This window comes from Mandrillus leucophaeus, unplaced genomic scaffold (genome assembly GCF_000951045.1).
Source record: "Mandrillus leucophaeus isolate KB7577 unplaced genomic scaffold, Mleu.le_1.0 Scaffold226, whole genome shotgun sequence".
NCBI lineage: Eukaryota > Metazoa > Chordata > Mammalia > Primates > Cercopithecidae > Mandrillus > Mandrillus leucophaeus.
Genome location: NW_012102321.1, coordinates 2,429,680 through 2,455,480, shown reverse-complemented (window position 1 = coordinate 2,455,480; position 25,801 = coordinate 2,429,680). Strand labels below are relative to the sequence as shown.

The window sequence follows — 25,801 nt, the reverse complement described above, 5'->3', positions numbered from 1 at the left end:
CACTTTGGGAGGCCGAGGTGGGCAGATCACTTGAGATTAGGAGTTCGAGACCAGCCTGGCCAACATGGCAAAACTTCATCTCTACTAAAAATACAAAAATCAGCCAGGTGTGGTGGTGCACACCTGTGGTCTCAGCTGCTTGGGAGGCTGAGTCATGACAATCTCTTGAACCCAGGAGGCAGAGGTTGCAGTGAGCCACAATCGCACCACTGCACTTTAGCCTGGGAGACAGAGCAAGACTGTCTCAAAATAAATAAAATTAGTAACGATATCTGTATGAGATAAATACTAGTAACCAGTGGACCTATGTGTGTTTAAATGGTCAAAATGTATTTCCTGCCTAAGAAAAACCTAACAGGTATCTTACCAACTTAACTTCTCACCCCAGTCCTGTCACAGTATCCAAAAGCTAGGGCATTGATGACTTTTATAAACTCTCAAGCATCTGAGAAGCCTAAAGATAGAATTCAGGATTTCTGAAATTCAGTTTGATATCTGATTGGCCATATTACTTATGAGTCTTCTTCCTGTATGTCTTACTGCTTTTTGGAACACAGTCTAGACTGATTGTGTCCTAATCTGTGTTTTAAAACATTGCCTCATTAATAATAGTCATTTTATTCTTACTTTAGTAAAGGTAGTGAAATAGTCATTAAAGATTTAATAAGATATTCCTATATCTATTTCACCTGATCATCTTAACATACTGATGATTGCCTTATCAGTGGTGGAAATGTCTGTGGTTCTGGTTTTTTTGTGTTTTTTTGTGTTTTTTTCAGTAATCCTACAGGAAAATTATTTGTTGTACTGGAAATTATTCTGTAATATTTACAGAAATAAACAGTTAGTACACACTTTTGATTAGCTTCAACACTTAAGATGTTAGGAATTGATATACCCCTTAAACATTTACCTAATGTGTTCCTAGACTGGCAGTTTCTTTCTCTGTTTATTTCAGATAAAACAATGAAACAATGAATGCTGATTTAAGTAGATAAATTTTTTTGTTTATTTACCTTTGTTTTATCACCTGGATTGATAGTTACACATAATTTGTTTTAAAAAAAAAGAATTCATTCATAAAAATGGATATGTAAACACAATAAAAGTATATTACAAATTCTATACAAAATTGTTTTTGAGTGGAAATAGAATTATATGTACCTGACATCTCTGTTCTGTCTGCATTTTAAATGTGCAGTTTCCCCTAACTCAGGGAGGGAAAGAGAGAGACGGAGAGAGAGAAGAAAGAGCTCCTCTTTAATTCCAGCTTCTCATTCCTCTGAAGTCTGGTTTCTGCTCCTACCCCTACATAGAAATTCTTCTCACTAAGATCGGTAGCAGCCTCATGTCACTACATTCAAGCCCTTGTTTTATTTGATCTCTCAGTAATAGTCAACATTGTTGACCACTCACTTCTGGAAAAACTTTCCTCGTTTGTATTCTAAAACAACACCCCCTGGTTTTTTTTCACCGCTCTCATCTATAGTTCTCAGTTGTCTTTTCTTTGAAATGTTGGTATTCTTTGATACTCTGTTCTCTTGCCACTCTCTAAATTCCCCATGGGTTATTTTGTCCATTTAGTTATTCTGTTTAAATAGCAGACTCTTAAATATTTATCTCAATCCCACGCTTAGCTTAAAAAAAACTCCAGACATTTCTGTTTTACTTACTGGAAATTCCTATCTCAGTATTCATTGCCACCTCAAACTTAACATCCAGAACTCCATCCATTTTTCCTTTGCAAGCCCATTACTTTATCTTCGTTTTTCTTTAAGTTTCCTGTTGATGCAGTGGTCCAAGCCACGTATCTCATTCTTCACATTAAATTGAATCATGTATGTTCTACTTACTAAATATCATCCTCTTTTTAAAAAATCATATTACAGAAGAATTTTCCTTTTTCTGGCTCCTCTTCTACCATTCACATTGTAGTTCACTTCACCGAGGCTTCTGCCACCATAATTCCACTTAAAGTGTTCTTGTCATCATCACCAAATTACCTCCATATTGCTGAATTAATTGATCTAGTCTGTTCTTTTTCATTACTATTTAATACAATTGACCACTCCCCTATTTCTTCCATCCTTCTCTTCTCTTTGTTGCTCTCCCTGCAGTCATATCCAGCTTAGGCAGGAATCGAGTTATCTCTAGTTCAAGCCATTACTGTAACCAGGCAGCTTAACTTCAAAATTGATTTTAAAACTTTTTTTTCCCCCCTTGTGTATCAAGATACAACCTTGAGGCACACATTGTACTCAGCTCAATTATTGCATGCCTTCCTTATCAGGCTTTCCCTTTTTAAACACCTGCCTTCCCCGCAAAAAATGGAAGTGGTTATTTTGGATAGGAATCGGACCCCTTCCCTTTAGTTTTGGTTAATAAAGTGTCTGTCTTTCTACTAGACCTCGTCCTTGTTAATTGGACACTGCAAGCTGCAACCATTCGGACCTGCATTTGGTTACGTTACCTGTATCACTGGAGAAACCTCTTGCCTGAATACTCAGCTCTTCTCTATTTGTTTCCCTTCAGTTTGTTCCATGGACAGCAGCAGGGATAATATTCTTTCAGATAAATTTATCCCGTATTCCTGCTTTGATCTCTTTCAAACTTCTCTAGATTCATCCTACATTATTTCATGCTGCTCTCACTGTGCAACTTCTCTGCTTTAGACATTCTTCCCCTGGCTCTTACCACAGCCAGCACACTCTTCAGTCTCATCTTAAACATCATCTCCTCAAAGAAGCCTATTGAAAACCCTCTGTCAAGGAGATTCGCCCAATCATTACCTTTCATCTTTGTCTCATTGTTACCACTTGATCTATGTTCTACTTATTACATAATTGTTTTTGTCTGATTCTAATACTTGACTGTAAGCACACAGAAAAGTAGGGACTTTTCTTGTTCATTATTGTATCCCCCACGATGTCCCTTACAACTGCACATAATAGATTTTCGATAAATACATGTATTTAAAATATTAGTACTAATAGACATATATTAGTACTAATATAGTATGTATATATGTATAGTGTACATACATATGTATGTGTATACATACACACACATTGTTTTTTGCCTAATTTTTTTGCAAAATTTTTTGGAATACAAAGCCAACATAGAGTTTTTATTTCAGATTTTTTTTTTATTTCAGATTACTTACCGCTCTCTGAATTTCTTAAATTCAGAGTATTAAATTCAAAGTATTAATATGGCAATGAAAAATAACACAAATTTTGGAAATACAGTACAACAATTATTTACATACAACATTTATGTTGTGTTAGGTGTTATCTGAATTTCTTAAATTCAGAGAGTGGTAAGTAAGGTGAGGTCTCATTTAGGACCCTTAGATTTTAATTTTTTAAAAAAACATGTATTGTATTATGAAACTCTCATTCTTTAGCAGATAGTTTTGTTTTTTAAATGTCCATATGGCCTTAAAGAAATGATAATTACAGAATGTAACCACCTGTTTTGAGGGTAATGACTTCTAACAGTTAATTAGAATAGTTTTCCAACAAATGAATGACTTCCATTTAATAGAGATAAAGGTTGCAACTAGGCAGCATAACTTGTGCTGTTGAAATAATAAGTGATTAAGTAGCTAATTTAGCACCCAGAATCACTTTCTCTGAACTGCGTTGATGAGAGTGGACAGTGCTTGACACACTGATGGTTGTGTAGGAATTGGTTGGGTGGGGTCCGGAGCAGAAGTTTGTAAAGCAGCCTTTCAAATGTAAGCACAGCTTCCCACTTGATCTCAGTAGTCAGATGTATTCTCTTACTTTCTGTTTTCTTCTGTTCTCTATTTTCACGTCAAATCAAATTCTGCTTGCTTTTTGCTAATGAAAGTTCATTCTGTACCCTTTATTCTCCACTGAAAACATGAAGATAAAATACAAATACTTTGTATATTTTGAGGGAATGGAGAAATAGCTTCATATAATTAGTGTTCCCACTCCAAAATTAAAAGAGCACTTATTGGAATGAACTCTTAATCAATGATTATAAAATCAGGCTGAGTAATCTTTCATACAGCTATAAAACATACATACTTTTGGCAGTGTCTTAACTAAAAAAGCCTCAGGTACTTTCCTGGAATAACCTTCATAGTTTTACATGTGCGTGTATTTAAATAAGTCTGGAATTTCAATTTTTTCTGCAAGCACTGCTTTCAAGGTAAAACACTATGTTAGTAATAGTGAGGTATACCAGCTATAAAAGGTCCTTTTTTATAAATAATATATGAAACATTTTCTCATACTTCAGTTAAAATTCTGTGTCTGATTTTGACTTTTCACATATAACATGGTGAGCTGAAATACGTTTGTAGTCTTTGTAAACCATTTCAGTCCAAAGAGAATTATAATAAAATTATTTATTCATGGTAATCTAATGTAACAGAAGTGAGAAATTATATGAGGAGAAAAACTACAGCAGGAAGGAGAACCAAGTAGGTTTGCTCATTAAATGAAACTGAAATCCTTTATAATGATTCATTAAGACCAAATAAGATACCACAAACAGCAAATAGAAAATTTTATATTACAAGATTAGATTTCAATTGTCTCTTATTTCAGAACCTGTCATCATCTTGTGCTTTTCCCCATAGCTAAGTAAACCCTATTTTCTTTTCTTTCTATAATCACATATTTTTGGGGTGAGTTACATCTCAGCTCTCTGTACCCTTGGGCATCTGCTGATTTAGCCAACCTTGGATTGAAAACATTTAGGAAAAAAATGTATTAGTATGACAATAAAAAATAACACAAATTTTTGAAATACAGTATAACAATTATTTACATACAACCTCTTTGTTGTATTAGGTGTTATAAGTAATCTAGAGATGATTTAAAGTATATGGGAGGAGGTATGGAAGTTATAAGCATATATTAGGTCATTTTGTAAAAGAAACATGAACATCCATGGATTTTGGTATGGAGGGCATGGGGATTTGAAACCAGTTCCCCTGAGGATACCTAGGGATTACTTAATGCAATCACGCGTCGCTCAGAGATGGGATGCATTCTGAGAAATGTTGTCATTAGATTTTGTCATTGTGCAAACATCATAGAGTATACTTACACAAACCTACTGCACACCTAAGCTATACAGTAGAGCCTATTACTCCTAGGCTACAAACCTGTATAGCTTGCTAGTGTACTGAAAGCTGCAGCCAATTATAGCATAATGGTAAGTATTTGTGTATCTGAATATAGAAAAGCTACAATAAGAATACAATATACAATTAAAAAAAGATGATACACCTTTATAGAGCACTTACCATGAATGGTGCTTGCAGAACTAGAAGTTGTTTGGGATGAATTAATGAGTGGTGAGTGAATATGAAGGCCTAGGTTGTTACCATATACTTAGGCTATACTAAATTTATTTTTTAATAGCTTTTTGTTTAGTAATAAATTCACCTTAGCTTAATGTAATTTTCTACTTCATTAACTTTAAAACTTAAGTTTTTTGACTCTTCTTGGCTGGGCGTGGTGGCTTACATCCATAATCTCAGCACTTTGGGAGGCCAGGGTGAGTGGATCATTTGAGCTCAGGAGTTCCAGACTAGCCAAGTCATATGGTGAAACCCCAGCTCCACAAAAACTTAGTGGAGCACGGTGGTGCACACCTGTAGTCCCAGCTACCTGGAAGGCTGAGGTGGGAAATTCACCTGAGCCCAGGAAGTTGAGGCTGCAGTGAGCCATTATTCCACCACTGTTCTCCAACCTATGGCCCAGGCTGAAGTACAGTGACTATTCGTAGGCACAGTGTTAACACACTGCCGCCTCAAACTTGGGCTCAAGCAAACCTCCTGCCTCAACCTCCCAAGTTGCTGGGATACAAGTACACACCACTGTGCCCAGCTTCCTGAGGTTGTATTACAGTTTTGTTTTGTTTTTTTTTAATTAATAGAAGGAGTACACTCTAAAATAATGATTAAAAAATACAGTGAATACACAAGCCAGTAACACAGTTGTTTATTATCATATATTGTGTACTGTACATAATTGTATGTGCTATACTTTTATTTTGTCAATGCAGTAGGTTTGTGTACACCAGAATCACCAAAAACTTAGAATAATGTGTACAAAGTCACTAATAGCTACAAAGTCACTAGGTGATAGGAACTTGTCAGCTCTATTGTAATCGTATGGGACCATCATCATGAAGTGTCATTATCTAGCACGTGACTGTATGTAAATGCATTATAATAAATGTCTGTGTGTATTATATTCCTAAATTCCCTCTAGCCATAAAACAGTTACTGTTTTGAAGCTCACATTTTGAGTAACTGGACAATTTGAATCTCACATTGTCTAGAAAGATTGATCTGTTTGTTAAGATGGTCTGACAAGCATATTGTATGCTTTATGAAGTACATTAATGAGAAAAAAAGTAACAAAGGGAAGATTAACTCACATAATTAGTGAATGTGAACATAACCATCTTAAGTATTTAGAGTTTATTATTCTATTTCGGTTACTCTCTTCCCTTTAACAGAAATGAAATTTCTACTTACTACACCATACATATTTGTAGATTATTAATTGGTTTAGTTATTTTCTATCAAAACTGTCAAATAGAACTGCAATAATAGTTCTAGCTACATTTGGCTGCTGAGCACTTGAAATGTAGCTGGTTTTACTGAGAAATTAAGTTTTAGTTTAATTTTATGTAACTTAAATAACCACATGTGGCTAGTGACTACTGTACTGGACAGCATGATTCTAATTTTATAAAGTATAGTTTTTGAATTATTGCTACCACATTATTTTGTTTTTCACACCAATGAAAACTTTGAGATATCAACTAAAACTGAGATAAATTAAAATCTGTTTCAGTTAGAAAGCATGTTTAAAGTGGAATATTAAGAAGGATTAAAGTTCTGTTTTCACTATTCCCCACAATTAAAAATCAGCCTTTAAAATGTACTTTAATCTGTCCCCAGGCTCCTATCACCACTGAGGAAATGTTGACATGGACAGTTTTATTTCTATAAATGGTGATATTACTGACATCACCTTGTCATTTAGCATTGATTTTCTATGAAGAATCAGGTATTAATTAATCTTGTTGGCTTAAAAAAAGTATTTGTACAGTTTTTGTTACTTGGTTATTTGCTTACATTTGACATGTAGCTGTGTAAAAAATAAAATGTATTTGTTTTCTTCTTAATGGCTGTGGAAGTAGCATCATTTGGCTTAACAGTGAAATAAAAGAGACAGATTCCCTTTATACTGAAAAGGCCAGAAGGTCATTTAAGTAATCAAATTTAGCATCACTATTGGAACAAACATGTGCCCCTTCTTTTGATGTGATAGAAAGGACCATGTTTATAGTATTTGTGCCAAAAACATTTAATTTGAACATAATAATAAGAAAACATTTAGACAACAGCTGTCCTGAATGCTTCAAATATAACAATATTATGAAATGTTTTATATAATAGGCCAGAGACATGGAAACTAAATATAATGAGTGACCCATTAGTAAAAACTTAATAAATATTCAGGTCCTTTTTTAAACAGTTGGGAGATATCTGAATATAGGATGCATTGTATATTATATCAGTATTAATTTTCTTGAGTGTGATATAATGATATCGTGTACATAGGAAAGGTTTTATTTGTAGAAGGTAGAGGCTGAAGTTTTTAAAAGTCAAATATCCTGATGTTTGAAACTTAAAGTGGTTCAGAGGTATAGGGGGCAGAGAGAGAGAGACAAGAGGCGGTGTGTGTTTGGGGTGTGGGTAAAGCAAATATGGTGAACATTTACAGTTGGTGAGTCTAGAATAAACTGTGCAAGGTTTTTCATTGTGCTGTTCTTTCAACTTCTTTGCAGATTGAATATTTTTTTCAAAGCTAAAAGAGGAAAAGAAAAAACAGAAATGGACTATAGCCTAACTCCTCATTATTAAGCATACTTTTTCAATTATGGCAATGCTTCAGAAATATAAAGACATACCCTCCTTTATAAAGGAAAGAAAATTATTGTGGACCCCACCCCCAAGTAACCAAAACTTATAACTTAACATCATAATGTTCTTACAATATATATACAAATGTAAAGCTGTAGACCATCTTCATATGCCCCTGTCTCCTAAGTAGCTATAACTCAGAACAAATTCTAATTATTAATAAATGCAATAAAATATATAAAATCAAGAAAATTCAAAATAACAGTATGATAGCATAATAATAACAATAATCGGATTAACTGGTATATAGTTTGCTGAAAATAAGTCACCACTCAACATACCAAACTGGTTCTGAGTACTCCAATGCAATTTCTTTTGAAGTTGTCACATCTATAGAAACATCTGTCACTTGATAACTCCTGTAAAAACCTTCGTGCGGTGCGCAGTTTTTAGCTACTGTAATACTTTTGTGCAGTACACAGTGACAAGTATAACCTTTACTTATATGATAAGTGATAAGTATTTAACCTTTACTTATATGCCTTCATCTTTTACATATTACACCCCTTTTGTATTCACTTGAGAATACGTTAGTATATTATTATACAGTACCATGTTATTTTTATAGTATCAAATTATTCTCACCTTATGAAATAACTTGAGAAATTACTTATTAAAATGTTTTTGATTGTGAAATATTAGAATATTGTTACTCTTTAATCCAACTGAAAATCTCCATGGAAAAGTACGTGTCCATACCCACAGTATTGTTGAAAATAATCAGATGCAGTATCACAGTTGTGTCAGACTCTATTTCCAGTTGGGCAATCAAGGACACAGCCAAAAATTGAAAGCAAAGTTCTGGACAACAAAACAGCCACAGGTGGGGGTCAAGAAGCTCTGACATGTACCTAGTTGTAGAATGCTATGCACATGTGCCAGGTGTAGTGTGCATATCCAGGAAAAACTGCACAGAGCCCCAGTCTTCACCTCTGGTTGACCATGAGGCTCTGTGTAAGCAGGAAGTGAAGGCTAAGGCAGATTTAAGCATTGAAAGCATTCCCCAACATACACACAAATCCCCTTGGCAAAGGGTAGAAGACAAGGAAATCTTGTTACTACTAAGTGTTGCTGACCCAGGAACAACTCCTACTCAGCTGGACTTAAAAATAAAAACAAAAATAAACTCGTTAAAGATGTCTAATGGCTCCACGCAGTAGGAATTATAGGCTGAACAGATTTAGTCCCAGGGAAGTCATTAAACCACAAACAGCAACACCACCAATAGCAGAAAGCTAAGCTAGAAGAAAACCAGGAGGAAGAACTGAGTCCACAATTGCCACATAATATTTTCCAAAATGTCTGCTTTTCAATAATAAAAGGTATACGCAAAGAAGAAAACTTCTTAGTAGAAATTATCCTAGCTATAGGGCTTATTAAACAGAGACTTTAAATTACCTATTACAAATATATTCAAAAAGGTAATTAAACCACAAAGAGTTAAAGGAAAAATATGACAAATATACTTTATCAGATAGAGAATATTAACAAAAATAAAAACAAAAATTCTGTTGTTGAAAGTATCATAACTAAACATGAAAAATTCATTAGAGAGGTTCATGAGAAAATTTGACCTGTCAAAAGAAAGAATCAGTAAACTTGGAGATAGGTCAGTTGTGATTATCCATTGTAAAGAATACAAAGAAAAAAGAATGAAAGAAAAAATGAACTTCAGAAACCTAGAGACACCATCAAGCATGCCAACATTTGTAGATTTCCAAAAGATGAGGAGAGAGAAAGAAAGAGGTAGAAAATATTTGAAGAAATCATGGCCAGTATTTTCCCAAATTGGATGGAAAACATAAGTCCACACATCCAAAAAGCTCAGTAAACCGCAAACAGGTAAGATGTACACCTCAACTCATCATAGTGAAACTCTTGAAATGCAGGGAGAGAATCTGGGAAACAGTGATCAAAAAGTCGCTCAGCAAGTACCAGGGATCCTCATTAAAATTAACGTTAACATTTCTGATGATTTCTCATCAGAAATCATGACTGCCAGCAGGCAGTAGGATATGTTTAAAGTAATGAAAAGAAAGGATTGTCAATAAAGAATTTCATATTCAGCAAAACTATTCATCAAAAATGAAGGGGAAATTAAGACATTCCCAGATAAATTGAGTGAGTTCTTTGTCAGGAGACCTACCCTAAAAGAAACAGTAGAGAGAGTTCTGCAGGCCGAAATAAGGGGATACTAGACTGTAATGTAAGTCCACAAAGTACTAAAGAGAACTGGTTAAGATAATCATATCGGTATATAAAAAAGATAGTTTAGATGAATTTTTTGTAAAGAATTTTTATTCTGATTTAACCCTTTCCTCATTTGCCCTGAGAATACTTGCTGGCGGCACTTGCAGCTGCAGTTGTTTACCCTGAGATAATTTTGTCACGAAATATCTCACTTTTTTTATTATTATTTTTACACCACTCTAGTATATCAACTTGGGAAACAACAGACATCATTCTATCTGTAGCATTCTATCTTTAGTAGTGGTATTTCCATTTATACAAATGAAAATCGAGAAAATTTGACAGAGAATTACTATACTCAATCGCTGAAAATGTCAAATCCTAGAAAACATAACATTCTTATGCATGATGTTAACATCGTACTCAAATACTTGCTTGCCAGAGGTTCATTTGATGAATCCAATTTTTTTGAAATAGATGATTCTGATGATTCAGACAATTCTGATGTTAGTTCTCTTTAGAAATAACTCCCAAGAACAGTTTTATATTTTATTTTCACACTAAAATTCAGTCAGATTTGCAACAGCCTTGAAGAGAGTGTTTATGTAAAATTAAATGAACTTTGGCAGCAAACTGCACTTTCTTTTTTCTAAACTGGAAAAGGATTGAAAGACAATTGACTAAAATAGTAATTCTAAAACTGTTGATGAATATATAACATAGAAAGATGTAGTATGTGTGGCCATAATGTTTCAAAGGATGAGGAGGAAAGGAGCTGGAGCTGTATTGCAGCAGAATTTTGACATAGTATTGAAATTAAATTAGTGATCATCTGAACTAGGTTATTTTAATTTAGCATGCCAATTATAATCCCCAGAAAAACCACTATGAAAAATAACTGCTAAAATTTACTAAAACCTAAAATGATACACTAGAAAATATCTGTATAACACAAAGTAAGGTAATAATGGAGGCATAAAAGAGCAAATAACGTAAAAAAAATAGCAACATTGCAGGTAAAAATTCTACCATATACAGGTTGAGAACCCTTTTTCCAAAATGCTGAGGACCAGAAGTGTTTTGGATTTCATTTTTTTTTATTTTGGAATATTTACATTGTAGAGTCATACAAGGTATAATGCCATTTCAATCAATGAGAGACCGCATATATGACAGTGGTCCCATAAGATTAAAATGGAGGTGAAAAATTTTATACTTCTAACATTGTCATAGCCATGATAACTTCATAGTGCAGACATTACTCACATGTTTGCAGTGATACTAGTGTAAATAATTCTATGCTACCAGTTAAATAAAAGTATAGCACACCTACAGTGAACTCACTTTTGACAAAGTTGCCAAGAACATACACTGGAGAAAAGACAGTCTTTTCAATAAATGCCAAAGGGAAAACTGAATATCCATTTGCAGAAGAATGGAAGTAGACCTCTGTCTGTCACCATATGTGAAAATCAAATCAAAATAGATTAAAGATTTAAATCTAAGACTTCAAACTACAAAACGACTACAAGAAGACACTGAGGGAAATCTCTAGTACTTTGGTCTGAGCAAAAATTTCTTGAGTAATACCCTACAAGCAGCCAAAGCAAAAATGGACAAATGGGATCATATCAAGTTAAGAAACTTCTCTGCACAGCAAAGGAAACAGTCAACAAAGTGTGGAGACGACCCACAGAATGGGAGAAAATATTTGCAAACTACTCATCTGACAAGTGATTAATCACCAGAATATATAAAGAGCTCAGACAATTCTGTAGGGAAAAAAATCTAATAATCCATTTAAAAATGGTTAAAAGATTTGAGTAGACATTTCTCAAAAGAAGACGTGTAAATAGCAAACTGGTATATGTAAAAGTGTTCAACATCATTGATCATCAGAAATGCAAATCAGCTACAATGAGATATTATCTCACCCCAGTTAAAATGACTTTTATCTAAAAGTTAGGCAGTAAACCAATGCCGGTGAGGATGTGGAGAAAGAGAACCGTTGTGCAGTGTTGGTGGGAATGTAAATTGGTACAACCACTCTGAAGAATGGTTTGGAGGTTCCTAAAAAATTAAAACTAGAGCTACTATATTACCCAGCAATCTCACTGCTGGGTATATACCCAAAAGAAAGGAACTTATGTATGAAAGAACTATCTGCATTCCCATGTTTTTTGCAGCACTGTTGACAGTAGCCAAGATTTGGAAGCAAACTATGTATCCATCAACAGATGAATGAATAAGAGAAATGTGGTGCATATACACAATGGAGTACCATTCAACTATTTAAAAAAAAAAAAAGGATGAGATTCTGTCATTTGCAACAACATGAATGGAACTGGAGATCATTATGTAAAGGGAAATAAGCCTGGCATAGAAAGACAAACATCACAGGTTCTAACTTATTTGTGGGATCTAAAAATAAAAACAGTTGAACTCATGGACATAGAGAGTAGAAGGATGGTTACCAGAGTCTGGGAAGGGTAGTTGGACTGTTGGGGGAGGTGGAGGTGGTTAATGGCTACAAAAAATACACAGAATGAGTAAGACCTAGTATTTGATAGTATAACGAGGTGACTGTAGTCAATAATAATTTAATTGTCCATTTTAAAATAACTAAAAGTGTATAATTATATTGTAACACAAAGGATAAATGCTTGAGATAGATACCCCATTCTCCCATGACGTGATTATTAAGCATTGCATGTCTGTATCAAAACATCTCATGTTCCACTTAAGTGTATATACCAACCATATACTCACAAAAATTAAAAATAAAACATGTTCAAGAAGTCTAGCACATACAATTACATATACTACATAATACTTGATAAAGATAATAAACAACTATATACTTGTTTGTTATTTACTTTTTACCATTATTATAGAGTGTATTTCTTACACTTGTTTTTTTAAGTTACTATATAATAACCTCAGACCCTTCAGGAGACATTCCAGAAAAAGGCATTGTTATCAGAGAAGATGACAACTCTATGCATATCATTACCCTTGAATACTTTTCAGTGGAACAAAATGTGGAGGTGAAAACAGTGATATTGGTTTTCCTGATCCTGTGTAGACCTAGGCTAATTTTCTGTTTCTTAGTTTTTAACAAAAAAGGTTAAAAAGCTTTTTCTATTTTAATTTTTTAACTAATAAGGATATATAAAAAGGAAATACTTTTGTACAGCTGTACAGTGTGTGTGTGTTTTAAGCTAAGTGTTATTACAAGAGTCAAAAAGCTTAAAAAATTAAGTTTATAAAGTTAAAAAATTACAGTAAGGTAAGGTTAATTTTTTACTGATGGAAGAACACTTTTTTACAGTAAATTTAGTGTAGCCCAGGTATACTGTTAATGTTTTAGGCCTTCATGTTCATTTACCACTAACTCACCGAAAACAATTTTCAGTCCTGCAAACTCCATTCAGGGTAAATCCCCTGTATAGATGTGTGCCATTTTTTAGCTTGTATATTGTATTTTTACTGTAGCTTTTCTATATTTAGACACATAAATATTTACCATTGTTATAGTTGCCTACAGCAGTCAGTACAGTAACGTGATGCATAGGTGTATAGCCTAGGAGCGCAATAGGCTATACCATATAACCTAAGTGTGTAGTAGTGTGTACCATCTAGGTTTGTGTAAGTACACTGTATGCTCACACAATGACAAAATTGCTGAACGATACGTTTCTCAGAGTGTATCTCCATTGTTAAGTATGCATTATTGTACTTGCTGTTCAGCATCTCAAATCCAAAATCCGAAATGCTCCAGTGAAGCATTTGGAACTTTTGATTGTCATGTTGGCACTCCAAAAGCAAGGATTTGGGATTTTTGGATTTCAGATGTGCAACCTATTAATATATTGAATGTAAGTATGTTGAACATTGTAACATTCAGGGATTGGCAGAATGGGTTTACAAAAAAATTAGAATCCAACTTTATGCTATCTACAAGAGATAGACTTTAGATTCACAGACACACGTAGGTTAAAGTAACAGGATGAAAAAAGATACACCATGTAAGTAGTAATCAACAAAAATGGTAGAATGGCAGTATTTAGGTCAAACAGAAAATACTTAGAGTAGAAACCGGTACTAGAAACAAAGACATTTTATAATGGTAAAAGGATGAGTAGTGAAAACATACATCAATTATCAACACACCTAAAAACAAACTTTTTGTAGATACATGAAAAGAAAATCTACAGTATTTAAGGGAAAAGTAGATAATTTGACTGAAGTTGTTGAAAAATACTCCACTTTCGATATTTCATAGAAAAACTGGACAGAAAATCAGCAAAGTTATAGAAGTCTTGAATAACATTGTCAACCTGACATAACAAACATCCAAAGATCACTTCACCCAACAGTAGAAGAACACTCATTCTTCTCAAGCAAGCTTTAAACAGTCTCCAGGTGAGACCATATTTAAGACTGGAAAAAAGTCAATAAATTTAAAATGATTGAAGACATACAAAACAGTTTTCTGTCAATAAAATGATTGAAGACATACAAAACAGTTTTCTGACCAAAATGGAATTAAATTAAAAATCAACAATAGTTGCTTTGAGACATCTGCAAGTATTTGGAAATTACATGACACATTACTAAATATCCCATTAGTCAAAGAAGAAATAACAAAGGAAATGTAAAAGGATTTTAAACTGAATGAAAATGGAAACACATCGTATCACAATTTGTGGTGTCAGCCAAAGCAATGTTTGTAGAGAATTGTGTATCCTTAAGTGTCTGTCTTTAAGAAGAGTAACAAAGCTAACTGAAGACAAGCAGAAGGAAGGAAGTAATAAAGATTATCATAGAAATTAGTGTTAGAGACAGACAGGAATAGAGATTGCCTATGATGGTGAATGCCAAATGAGTGATCTTATTGGAGTGCAGAAATATTATAAAACTGATTTATGGTAATGGTTGAACTGCTGGTTAAATGTAGTAAAGATCATTGAATTGCATGCAATACTTTGAGCGTGTGTATTGTATACAAAATATGTCTAATTTTTTAAAGCAAATGTGGGAAATAAGATTATATAGCATTGTGTTTATCCAGATGTCCCATAATGTTTATATTAACATTTTTTAATGATGCCACTAAAACATAGATTGATTTTTAAGTTTCCAATTATTTTGACCTCTTAATACTCTCTTTCTAGAGCCAGTCTTATTTTTGAAAAGAATTCCTTTTTCTTTGTTTTCTGGCTGTTAGAGATTAGACATTCTATGTGAAACTTTTAATGAAAAAAACAAAAACCAGTTAAAATTAACTTTGCTTTCCATTTCTGCGTTTACTACATTTATCTAATTTTGTTTTGGTTTAGATCACTGTGTCCACTACTATGATCTTCGTAACACTAAACAGCCAATCATGGTATTCAAAGGACACCGTAAAGCAGTCTCTTACGCAAAGTTTGTGAGTGGTGAGGAAATTGTCTCTGCGTGAGTATTACTCCCCTCAGAGGTTAAGGTTAATACAGAGCTCTGTACTTAAAACACCTACCAGTTTGTAATGTCACTGAAGATGTATGTAAACTATAATATTGGAGTATATGTGCTTTTTCTTAAATAGTATTTTATCTTGTCCAATTAAAATAGTGTGGATTCTGGTCTGTATTGTGCTCTACTATATGTAAATTGTGGATACAATCCTGAAGATACTAGTTTTCTATATATGCTCCCCCCTTAACTCATCCTCCTATGTTTAATTGCATTTGAACTTCAGATTGGATTTTAGCTATTGCTTCTTAAGAAGAGATAAACAACATAGTCGATGCAATATAATGAGAAGTATTTTATTTATTAAAGTCAACTAATGTGTTATTGTATATTTTATCTAGTTGCAGTATAGTGGTAGAATTATTTTTGGTTTTAAATATTACTTGGTTGGCTTTTACACTGACATGTTCATTTCTCTGTGATTTCATGGTGATTTTAAATATGTTGAAAAGAAAACTTTTTTTTTTTTTTTTTTGGCACAGAGTGTCGCTCTGTCACCCAGGCTGGAGTGTAGTGGCGTGATCTCGGCTCACTGCAGCCTCTGCCTCCCAGGTTCAGGTGATTCTCCTGCCTCAGCCTCCCAAGTAGCTGGGACTACAGGCACATGCTACCACTCCCGGCTAATTTTTGTATTTTGAGTAGAAACAGTTTCGCCATGTTGGCCAGGCTGGTCTTGAACTCCTGACCTCAAGTGGTCTACCTACCTCGGCCTACCAAAGTGCTGGGAATACAAGCGTGAGCCACCATGCCTGGCTGACAGATGAACATTCTAACTCATTCTGGCTCCAGAGACTGCATTCTTAACCAGCAAACTGCGTTGCCTCTAATTAGTAGTAATGAGTTTCGTGTCAAGAAATTTTAAATATATTCTTACTCTTTGTACTTTTCCTCAGCTCTACAGACAGTCAGCTAAAACTGTGGAATGTAGGAAAACCGTACTGCCTACGTTCTTTCAAGGGTCATATCAATGAAAAAAACTTTGTAGGCCTGGCTTCCAATGGAGATTATATAGCTTGTGGTAAGTGAAACCATCGTTTCCAGGAACTTTTTAACAGGTATTTGTTATTGAAATTGAACTCAATGGAAATAGACTAAATATTAACTCAGGAAATGGTGTGTGCACTCAGAAGATAGTATAATAGACATGATGCCCCAGCATTATTGATTTTCCCTGTGTTGTACTAGAAGAGCATTAGTCCTTCCCTTTTTTATTGTGTACAAACCCTGAACACCTCAAATACCTGAACACCTGATTTTTAACTGTTTTGTAGTTGTTCTCCATTATAACATAATTCTTTAGATACTGCGTGGGAGACAGAAAAGGTTAAGTTCTGTTAGTAATATTTCCAATTTGGAGACATTATGTGTCTTCTTAAGCTTGATATTCATTTTCCCTTATCTGCTGTTCTCTCCATGAAGTAATCTATTTGCATAGTATTGATCTGTTATTCTAGGACTTTTATTGTTGATAATTTATACAAATTTAAATAAGAAATAGAAAAATCAAATTTGATATTATTCAAATGCTCTGATATATCTAATGCCTGAATATATGAACTTTGATCATACTTTTAAATGACTTGGCCTTTATTCAGCAAAGTTGACTTTCTCCCCATGTGTATGAGACTGCCAAAGCAAATATCTGCAACAATTATCCTATCTTAATAGATGGCTCAAAAATACAGTTCATAGACCATTAATCAATAATTCCTATACTGAGAAATGGAAATAAATTGTGTAGGCTATTAAAATCTGCCTATGTAAGTGTTGCCAGTTCCTTTTACCTCTCTAAGTGGAAATCTTTCTAAATGTAATTTCAGATTCTTGCTATAATAACATATTTCTGGTTCTACTATAGACTATTAGCTTGGTGCAGAAGTTAAAAGTAATGACAAAACCCACAATTACTTTTGCACCAACCTATATAAATGATTTTTATAGGGTAATTTTAGCCTCAGAATTATCAATATTGTCATATCATTTAACATTGATTGTTTCTTTAGATTAGTAAAGTATAGCTTTTGTCCAAGAATCCTTTTCTTACATGATTTCTAATTAGTCCTGTAATCTAGCCTTTCAAATTTGACCATAAAAGATCTTTGAGCTAAAACTTTGGGTGATAATTACTATTAGAATGTGATGTCCTGATTCCGAGTTTTCCTATTCTAAAATATTATTATTATTATTTGTTTTCAGGAAGTGAGAATAACTCTCTGTACCTGTACTATAAAGGACTTTCTAAGACTTTGCTAACTTTTAAGTTTGATACAGTCAAAAGTGTTCTGGACAAAGACCGAAAAGAAGATGATACAAATGAATTTGTTAGTGCTGTGTGCTGGAGGGCACTACCAGATGGGGTAAGTTTTCATATCAGTTTTTTCACCTTGGGATCTCATATTATGCATTATGTATACACAGGGTTTGATTAAATTTTAAAATATAAATTGGTGTGTGGTATGTACTATTTTTAAAACTTTGTAATGTGTCACCAAAGACAATAGGCATTTTAGGTAGTGATTGAAATGCACAGTAATAGAGCAATGTCATGGTGTCATCATGTCCCTCTGTGACCCATAGCATCTAGTGCATATCTCAGTTATAACCATTAAAATATTGTCTCTTCATATCTCTTCTGTAAGACTGGAAAATCCTCCAGAATACACATTCCGTCTCATCTTTATTGATTATGTGCAGTATATGCTTGATAAACATTAAGCTGAGCTGGTATTTTAATAGGAAGAAAAAGAATTGGTGCAGGTAAAGGAGAGTGCAGGTAAAGCACCTGTATGGTGCTCTAATTAAATATTATTTCAAAGTAGAATTGCTTTCTGCAAAATACATTTATATATGAATATTTAAGCATATTTAGTATATTGATGAGAAAGTTATGCTACTAGGTTGTATGAAGAGAAGTTGCCTCAAACTTTTCACTTATGTTTTAAAGTATAAGGTTTTTCATAAGTTATATAAAAAAATAATTCTTGTTACTATCTTGATTTATATAAACATGAGTTGTTAGTATTGTATTTTTAAAATAGCTTTTTAGGTGCTTAGGTTTATTTTTGACAAAATAAAATTCTGACAAAATTCTGACTTGATATGTAATTTAAAAATCCAAGTTTCAGGTATAGTTTCACTTTAATTAGATATATTCTATTGCTGTCTTAAAGTTTGCTAATTGACAGACTAGATAATTTGGACCAACCCTTCCTCCAAGTAGAATTAGAAAAGTAGGACCAAATATATGTATTTTGAAAACAAGAACCTATTTGAAAGCATTGGAAAGCAAACAAGACAAGACACAATTACTGAATTTGGATTGTGACCCTGGCTTTTGAATCTGCTTTTCACCTGTGAGCATTTGTCAGTTTTGATGGGGTGGTTAAAAGCACTTATACTAGCTTCACAGGGTTGCAGGGACTGGAGCTCAGTGCCTGACGTTGTGTGAGTGACTACTTTTTTTTAAGTCCCCACAGGGGTATATTATAGGAGAAACCAGAAGATAAGCCTTCGTAGAGATTGCATCTGAACTTTGTATCAGTCTCTGAAATTGAATTGAGGTGACCCTTCATTGCTAATATCCACAGGATGCAAACTTAAGTCCTCTCTGAAAAAAGATGAGATCATCTAAGTGCTTTATTTTTTTTCAGTTTTGTAACTACAATAACTAGGGCACAATAAAAAATAAACAGACATAGTAAAAGATAAGACAGCATGAATTAAACCAGCCTAAGCAACAGACTGTAGAAACAGTCACAGCAGCTCTAAATATTGGAGTTATCAGACAGCTTGAAAGTAGCTATGCTTACAAGATGAAAGACAAGATTGAAAATTTTAACTGAGAACTGGAAACTATTTTTAGAATGAAAATATAATTCTGCTCCTGGCCCCTTCCAAATTTCATGTCCTCACATTTCAAACCTAATCATGCCTTCCCAACAGTCTCCCAAGGTCTTAACTCATTTCAGCATTAACTCAGAAGTCCAAAGTCCAACATCTCATCTGAGACCAGCCAAGTCCCTTCTGCCTATGAGCCTGTAAAATCATCAGCAAATTAGTTAATTCGTAGATAGAAAGAGAATACAGGCATTGGGTAAATACAGCCATTCCAAATGGGAGAAATTGGCCAAAACAAAGCTACAGGCCCTATGCAAGTTCAGAATCCAATGGGGCAGTCAAATCTTCAAGTTCCAAAATGATCTCCTTTGACTCCATGTCTCACACCCAGGTCACACTGATGCAAGAGGTGGGTTCCCATAGTCTTGGACAGTTCCACCACTGTGGCTTTGCAGGGTACAGCTTCCCTCCTGGCTGCTTTCACGGGCTGGCATTGTCTGTGGCTTTTCCAGGTGAATAGTGCAAGCTTTCAGTGGATATACCATTTTGGGGTCTGGTGGATGGTAGCCCTCTTTTCACAGCTCGCCTAGGTGGTGCCCCAGTAGGGACTCTGTGTGAGGGCTCCCACCCCACATTTCCCTTCTGTACTGCCATAGCAGAGGTTCTCCATGAGGGCCCACCCCTGCAGCAAATTTCTGCCTGGTCAGCCAGGCATTTCCATACATCCTCTGAAATCTAGGCAGAGGTTTCCAATCCTCAATTCTTGATTTCTGTGCACACGCAGGAACAACACCACATGGAAGCTGCCAAGGCTTGGGGCTCGCACCCTCTGAAACCATGGCCCTGGTTCTACGTTGGCCCCTTTTAGTCATGGCTGGAGCAGCTGGGACACAGGACACCAAGTCCCTAGTCTGCACACAGCATATGAACACTGGACCTGGCCCAGGAAACCACTTTTTCCTCCTAGGTCTCTGGACCTGTGTTGGGAGGGGCTGCTCTGAAGACCTCTGACATATCCTAGAGACATTTTCCCCATGGTCTTGGGGATTAACATTCGGCTCCTTGTTACTTTTGCAGATTTCTGCAGCCAGCTTGAATTTCTCCCCAGAAAATGGGATTTTCTTTTCTGTTGCATTGTCAGGCTGCAAATTTTTCAAACTTTGGTGCTCCATTTCCCTTATTAAACTGAATGCCTTTAACAGCATCCAAATCACTTCTTGTATGCTTTGCTGCTTAGAAATTTCTACCAGGTACCCTAAATGATCTCTATCAAGGACAGAGTTCCACAAATCTCTAGGGCAGGGGCAAAATGCCACCAGTCTCTTTACTAAAACATAACAAGAGTCCTTTTTGCTCCATTTCCCAGCAAGTTCCTCATCTCCATCTGAGACCACCTCAGCCTGGATTTCACGTCCATATCAGTATCAGCATTTTGGTCAAAGCCATTGAACAAGTCTCTAGGGAGTTCCAAATTTTCCCACATTTTCCAGTCTTCTGAGCCCTCTAAACTGTTCCAACCTATGCCTGTTAACCAGTTCCAAAGTCGCTTCCACATTTTGGGGTATCTTTTCAACAGCACCCCACTTCTGGTACCAATTTTCTGTATTAGTCCATTTTCACACTGCTGATAAAGATATAGTCAAGACTGGGTAATTTACAAAAGAAAGAGGTTTATTGAACTCACAGTTCCACGTGGCTTGGGAGGCTTTACAATCATGGTGGAAGGTGAAAGGCACGTCTCACATGACAGCAGAAAGGAGAAGAAAGTTTTTGCAGCGAATCTCCCCTTTTTAAAACCATCAGATCTCGTGAGACTTATTTACTATCACAAGAACAGTTTGGGAAAGACCTGCCCCTGTAATTCATTTACCTCCCACCGGGTCCCTTCCACAACATATGGGAATTCAAGTTGAGCTTTGGGTGGGGACACAACCAAACCATATCAGAGGAGTCGTTTTCATTCCTTTAAGCCATCAGTTTTTCTTTTTGACAGATAATAATTGTAAGTATTTATGTGGTACAGTGTGGTGTTTTCATACACATGTACATTATGGAATGATTAAGTCCAACTAATGAGAATATCTGTCCTCTCACATGCTTTTTTTTTTGTGGTGGGAACATTTAAAATCTTATTCTTTTAACAATATTGAAATATCCACTACATTTTTGTTAGCTACAATGACTCTGCTATGCAATATATCTCAAAAATTTACTCTTTTTGTCTAATTAGCTGAAACTTTGTAGCCTTGGACCAACATCGTGGCATCCTCCCACTCCCATCCCCCACCTCTGGTAACTACCATTCTATTCTCCATTTCTCTGAGTTCAATTTTTTAATATTCCACATATAAATGAGATCATGCAGTGTTTCTTTCTGTATGTGATTTATTTTACTTAGCATAATGTCCTCCAGGTTCATGTAAAGCTGAATAGTATTCTATTATATACAGTTTAACCTTGAACAACGTGGGGACAAGGGGCACTGACCCTCCACTCAGTTGAAAATTCGGGTATAATTTGATTCCCTGACCCAAAAGCTGAACTACTCGTAGCCTACTGTTGACTGAAAATCTTACCAATAACATAAACAACCCACATAAGCTAGAGAAAATAAAATATTATTAAAATCATAAGAGAAAATATAGTTACTGTTCATTAAATGAAGTGAATCTTAAAGGTCTTCATCCTCATCTTCACATTGAGTAGCTGAGAAGGAGGAGAAAGAGATGGGGTTGGTCTTTCTCTGGAGTGGCAGAAGAGAAAGAAAATTTGCATATAAGTGGTTCCTCATAGTTCAAGCCTGTGTTTTTTCCAGGATCAGCTGTATACTATGTTTTCTCATCCATTTATTTGTTGATGGACACTTAGGTTGATTTCGTATCTTTGCTATTGTGAATAATGCAATGAATAATAGAGTGCATATGTTTTTTTCAGTATCCTAATTTTAACTCTCTTGAAATTGAAGGGGGATTCAATGCCCAGAATTGCTAGGTCATATTGCCATTCTGTGTTTAGCATTTGAGGACCTCCGTATTATTTTCCATAAAAGCTGTACTGATTTACATTCCCACCAGCAATGTTACAAGAGTTCCCTTTTTTCCAAATTCTTGCCAACGCTTTGTTATCTTTCATCTTTTTTTACCACACCCCATTTCACAGGTGTCATTTGTCTTTTTGATGGTAGAAATTCTACCTGGTATGAGGTGATATCTCATTGTGGTTTTAATTTAAACTTCCCTGATGATTAATGATATTGAGCATTTTTTCATATACCTGTTTGTTATTTATGTATCTGTTTTTGAGAAATGTTTATTCAGATTATTTGCTCACTTTTTAAGTGGGTTATTTGTTTTCTTGCCATTTAGGTGTTGGAGTTCCTTATACATTTTGGTTAACCCCCTAATTGATAGATAGTTTGCAAATATTTTCTCCCAATCCATATGTTGTCTTTTCACTCTCTTCCTTTGTTGTGAGGAAGCTTTATATTGATAGTTTGATGCATTCATGCTTGTCTATTTTTGCTTTTGCAGTTGTAGCCAAAAAATTTTTCAGACCATTATGGAGCTTTTACCTTATGTTTTCTAGTAGTTTTACAGTTTCCAGTCTTATGTTTAAGCCTCTACTCATTTTGAGTTGATTGTTGTATATGGTGTGAGATACTCAGCTTCATTCTTCTGCATATGGCTATCCATTTTTCCCAACACCATTTATTGAAGAGACTGTCTTTTCCCCCAGAGAGATTCTTTTTTCTTCCTCCCTGGCCTCCCCAGAGGGATTCTTGAAAGAAGGCAGAGAGAAAATATTGTCAGACTGACAGCTAACTTCTCAATGAAATAGTGGAAGCCAACAGACAGTGAAACAAGATAGTGTGGGAAGGAAAATATTTGCAAACCTAGAATTCTACGTCCAGTGAAAATCTCTAGACAGTGGTAAAAATAAAGACATTTTAAAATAAATAAACCTGAAAAATTTTCAATCAGCAAACCTAAAGAAAACCTTAAAGGATATGCTTACACAGAAAGAAAAAGATTCCAGATGAAAGTCTTATCTTTTTTATTACCATTGATTTATCTAGAGACTGGAGTTAGGTAAAGGAACTTACATATGTTCTATATCTGTGAATCTATGACATGACTCTTATCTGAAGCTATTGGAATGAAATATGAAGTGTTTTAAGTATACAAATGAATATATTTGTTCCTATGTGATGATGCTTGTGTAAAGGGACACAATATTTTTGTTGGGGGTAGACCCTGAGTCAATAGTAACTTCTGCTGAGGCTGCAGATACCCTATTGTTTTGTCAGCTCTGAACCATATCATGCATGCTTACCTACTCACCAATCCTAAGTGGATAGCTAATAGTAAAAGGCAGTACTTGTAAAGTACTTATTACTCCTTTAGCTCTTCAGAAGTGACCCCAAAAAGTACACTGTATCCTCAGGAAAAAAAGCAGTGGTCATTAGGGTGGACATTTTCTGTTGTGGCTTGAGACACCAGGAATCATATTAAAAGTTTCTGTAGCTCTGGGGTTGGGGGAGGCAGGGATCAGGATAACAGATTTCCTAATTTCCCTCTCTGAAACCAAGTGCAGCAAAACTTGGCTTGGGAACCCATCAACTATGCTATAATACTTTCTGTGGAGATTTATAACTATGCACCTTTGTTTTCAGTTATATCATTACATTTTATTCTCTCTGTTCTTATTTCTAACAAAACTTTTTTGTTATATGATGAAATACTGTTCTGAAGCATTGAACTAAAACTTTTTGTGTTCTTAAGCACATATTTTGCTTACCTAAATTTCTCCTGATTCTTGGCCTTTAAAAATACTTGCTGAGTGAATTAATATACTGTCTTGTACTGTATTTGCATTCATGTAACCTGCAAACTCCTCAAAAAAAGACATCATAGTATTTTGAATAAGAGCAGAGCCAGGCTACCTAGGTTGAAATCTCTCAGATTCTCCACTTATCAGCTGTGTGACCTTGCTGAAGTTCCTTAACCACACTGTGCTTCAGTGTCCTCATCTCTAAAGTGCTGATATTAATAGCCACTTATCTTCTAGGGTTGTTATAATGCTAAAATGTGGTAATGCACGTAAAACATTTGGAACAGTTCCTGATACACAGCAAGAGCAATACGTGTGTGCTCTTAGTATTATATTTTTAATTACCCCTAGCATTACACAACATGTTTACACATAATGCATAATTAATATGTAATTTTTGTAATGAATGATAGAACCCTTCAAGCTTGGCCTTTATCTTTTTTGTTGCGTAATTAAATGGTAATTAATTGGAACCAAAGAAATGCTGTAGTGGAATTGGGAGATACTTCTAATATCTAATAGGCTCATTTGAAACTAAATGGTAATAATTAATTACCATTTAAGAAAAGCAGTTTTGCTGACATGAACCATTCCTATATACATATATAATTACTTCAAAATTACCATTTTGCCCCTTGGGATATAATTTCCAACTCATTTTGCCTATTTTCAAAAGCAACAAAAATTTTTAAATGTGTGCAACTACAAGGAAGTAGGCGTTTATTATTGGCTTAATATTTTTATTAGATTTATATCATGTTCTCCCTTCCCTTCTCCATCACATTATGACATTTCACAACTCAGTCTTTTTTTTTTTTTTTTTTTTTTTGTTGAAGACGTATCTACTTTCCAAATTTATGTAAGTTTTATCTAAGACAGGAATCCTTTCCTTCTTAGTAACATTTTTTTGGGGGTGTGTAAAACATCAGATTTCAGTAAACTAGAAAAGTAAAGCACATTTGAGAAGCCGTGCAATACTGTATTCCAGTCTGCTTTCATTAAAGTGCGAAAGATGTCCATAATAAAATTTATTTATACCAATGTTTCTCAAAACTGATAATCAGAAAACCCTTCGGCTCTTTCAAAAACAATTAACAAAGCAATTCTATTTTTAGACCCATGAATACATATTTTGGGGGAGAAAGAAGGAGGGTATAGATCTGTATTTTGAAAAGTTCACCGGGTCTCCTTGGGAAAGTATATGAACAATCATGTTTGGGAACAAATGAATCATGTTACCACTGGGAAAAAGTTTGTTATACATCCTAACCAAGAAACCTAAATGGTTCTTAAGCATCTGCTAGCAGAAACAATTATAATTATGAATACCTAATGTCTGTTAGATTTTGCTAATCCCTCACCTACCTCAGGAGGAAACAAATCCAAAAAAGTAAGACATGTTCTTTTTTATTTGTATTAATTAAAAAATGCTGCTCCTAA

At 34.7% G+C, this 25,801-nt stretch overlaps 1 protein-coding gene across 11 annotated transcripts in view; it reads left to right on the top strand.

The window, feature by feature from the left end:
- RFWD2 (ring finger and WD repeat domain 2, E3 ubiquitin protein ligase) overlaps positions 1-25,801 on the top strand; it is a 256,292-nt gene that overhangs the window by 184,820 nt on the left and 45,671 nt on the right. For 8 of the 11 annotated variants that reach the window (XM_011981442.1, XM_011981440.1, XM_011981435.1 and 5 more), the window contains 3 exons: positions 15,520-15,637; positions 16,588-16,712; positions 17,891-18,051. In XM_011981442.1, coding sequence (XP_011836832.1) covers positions 15,520-15,637; positions 16,588-16,712; positions 17,891-18,051 — 404 coding nt within the window. Of the gene's footprint in view, positions 1-15,519; positions 15,638-16,587; positions 16,713-17,890; positions 18,413-25,801 lie in introns of those variants that run through there. The other 3 variants (XM_011981438.1, XM_011981434.1, XM_011981432.1) reach the window with 1 other exon arrangement.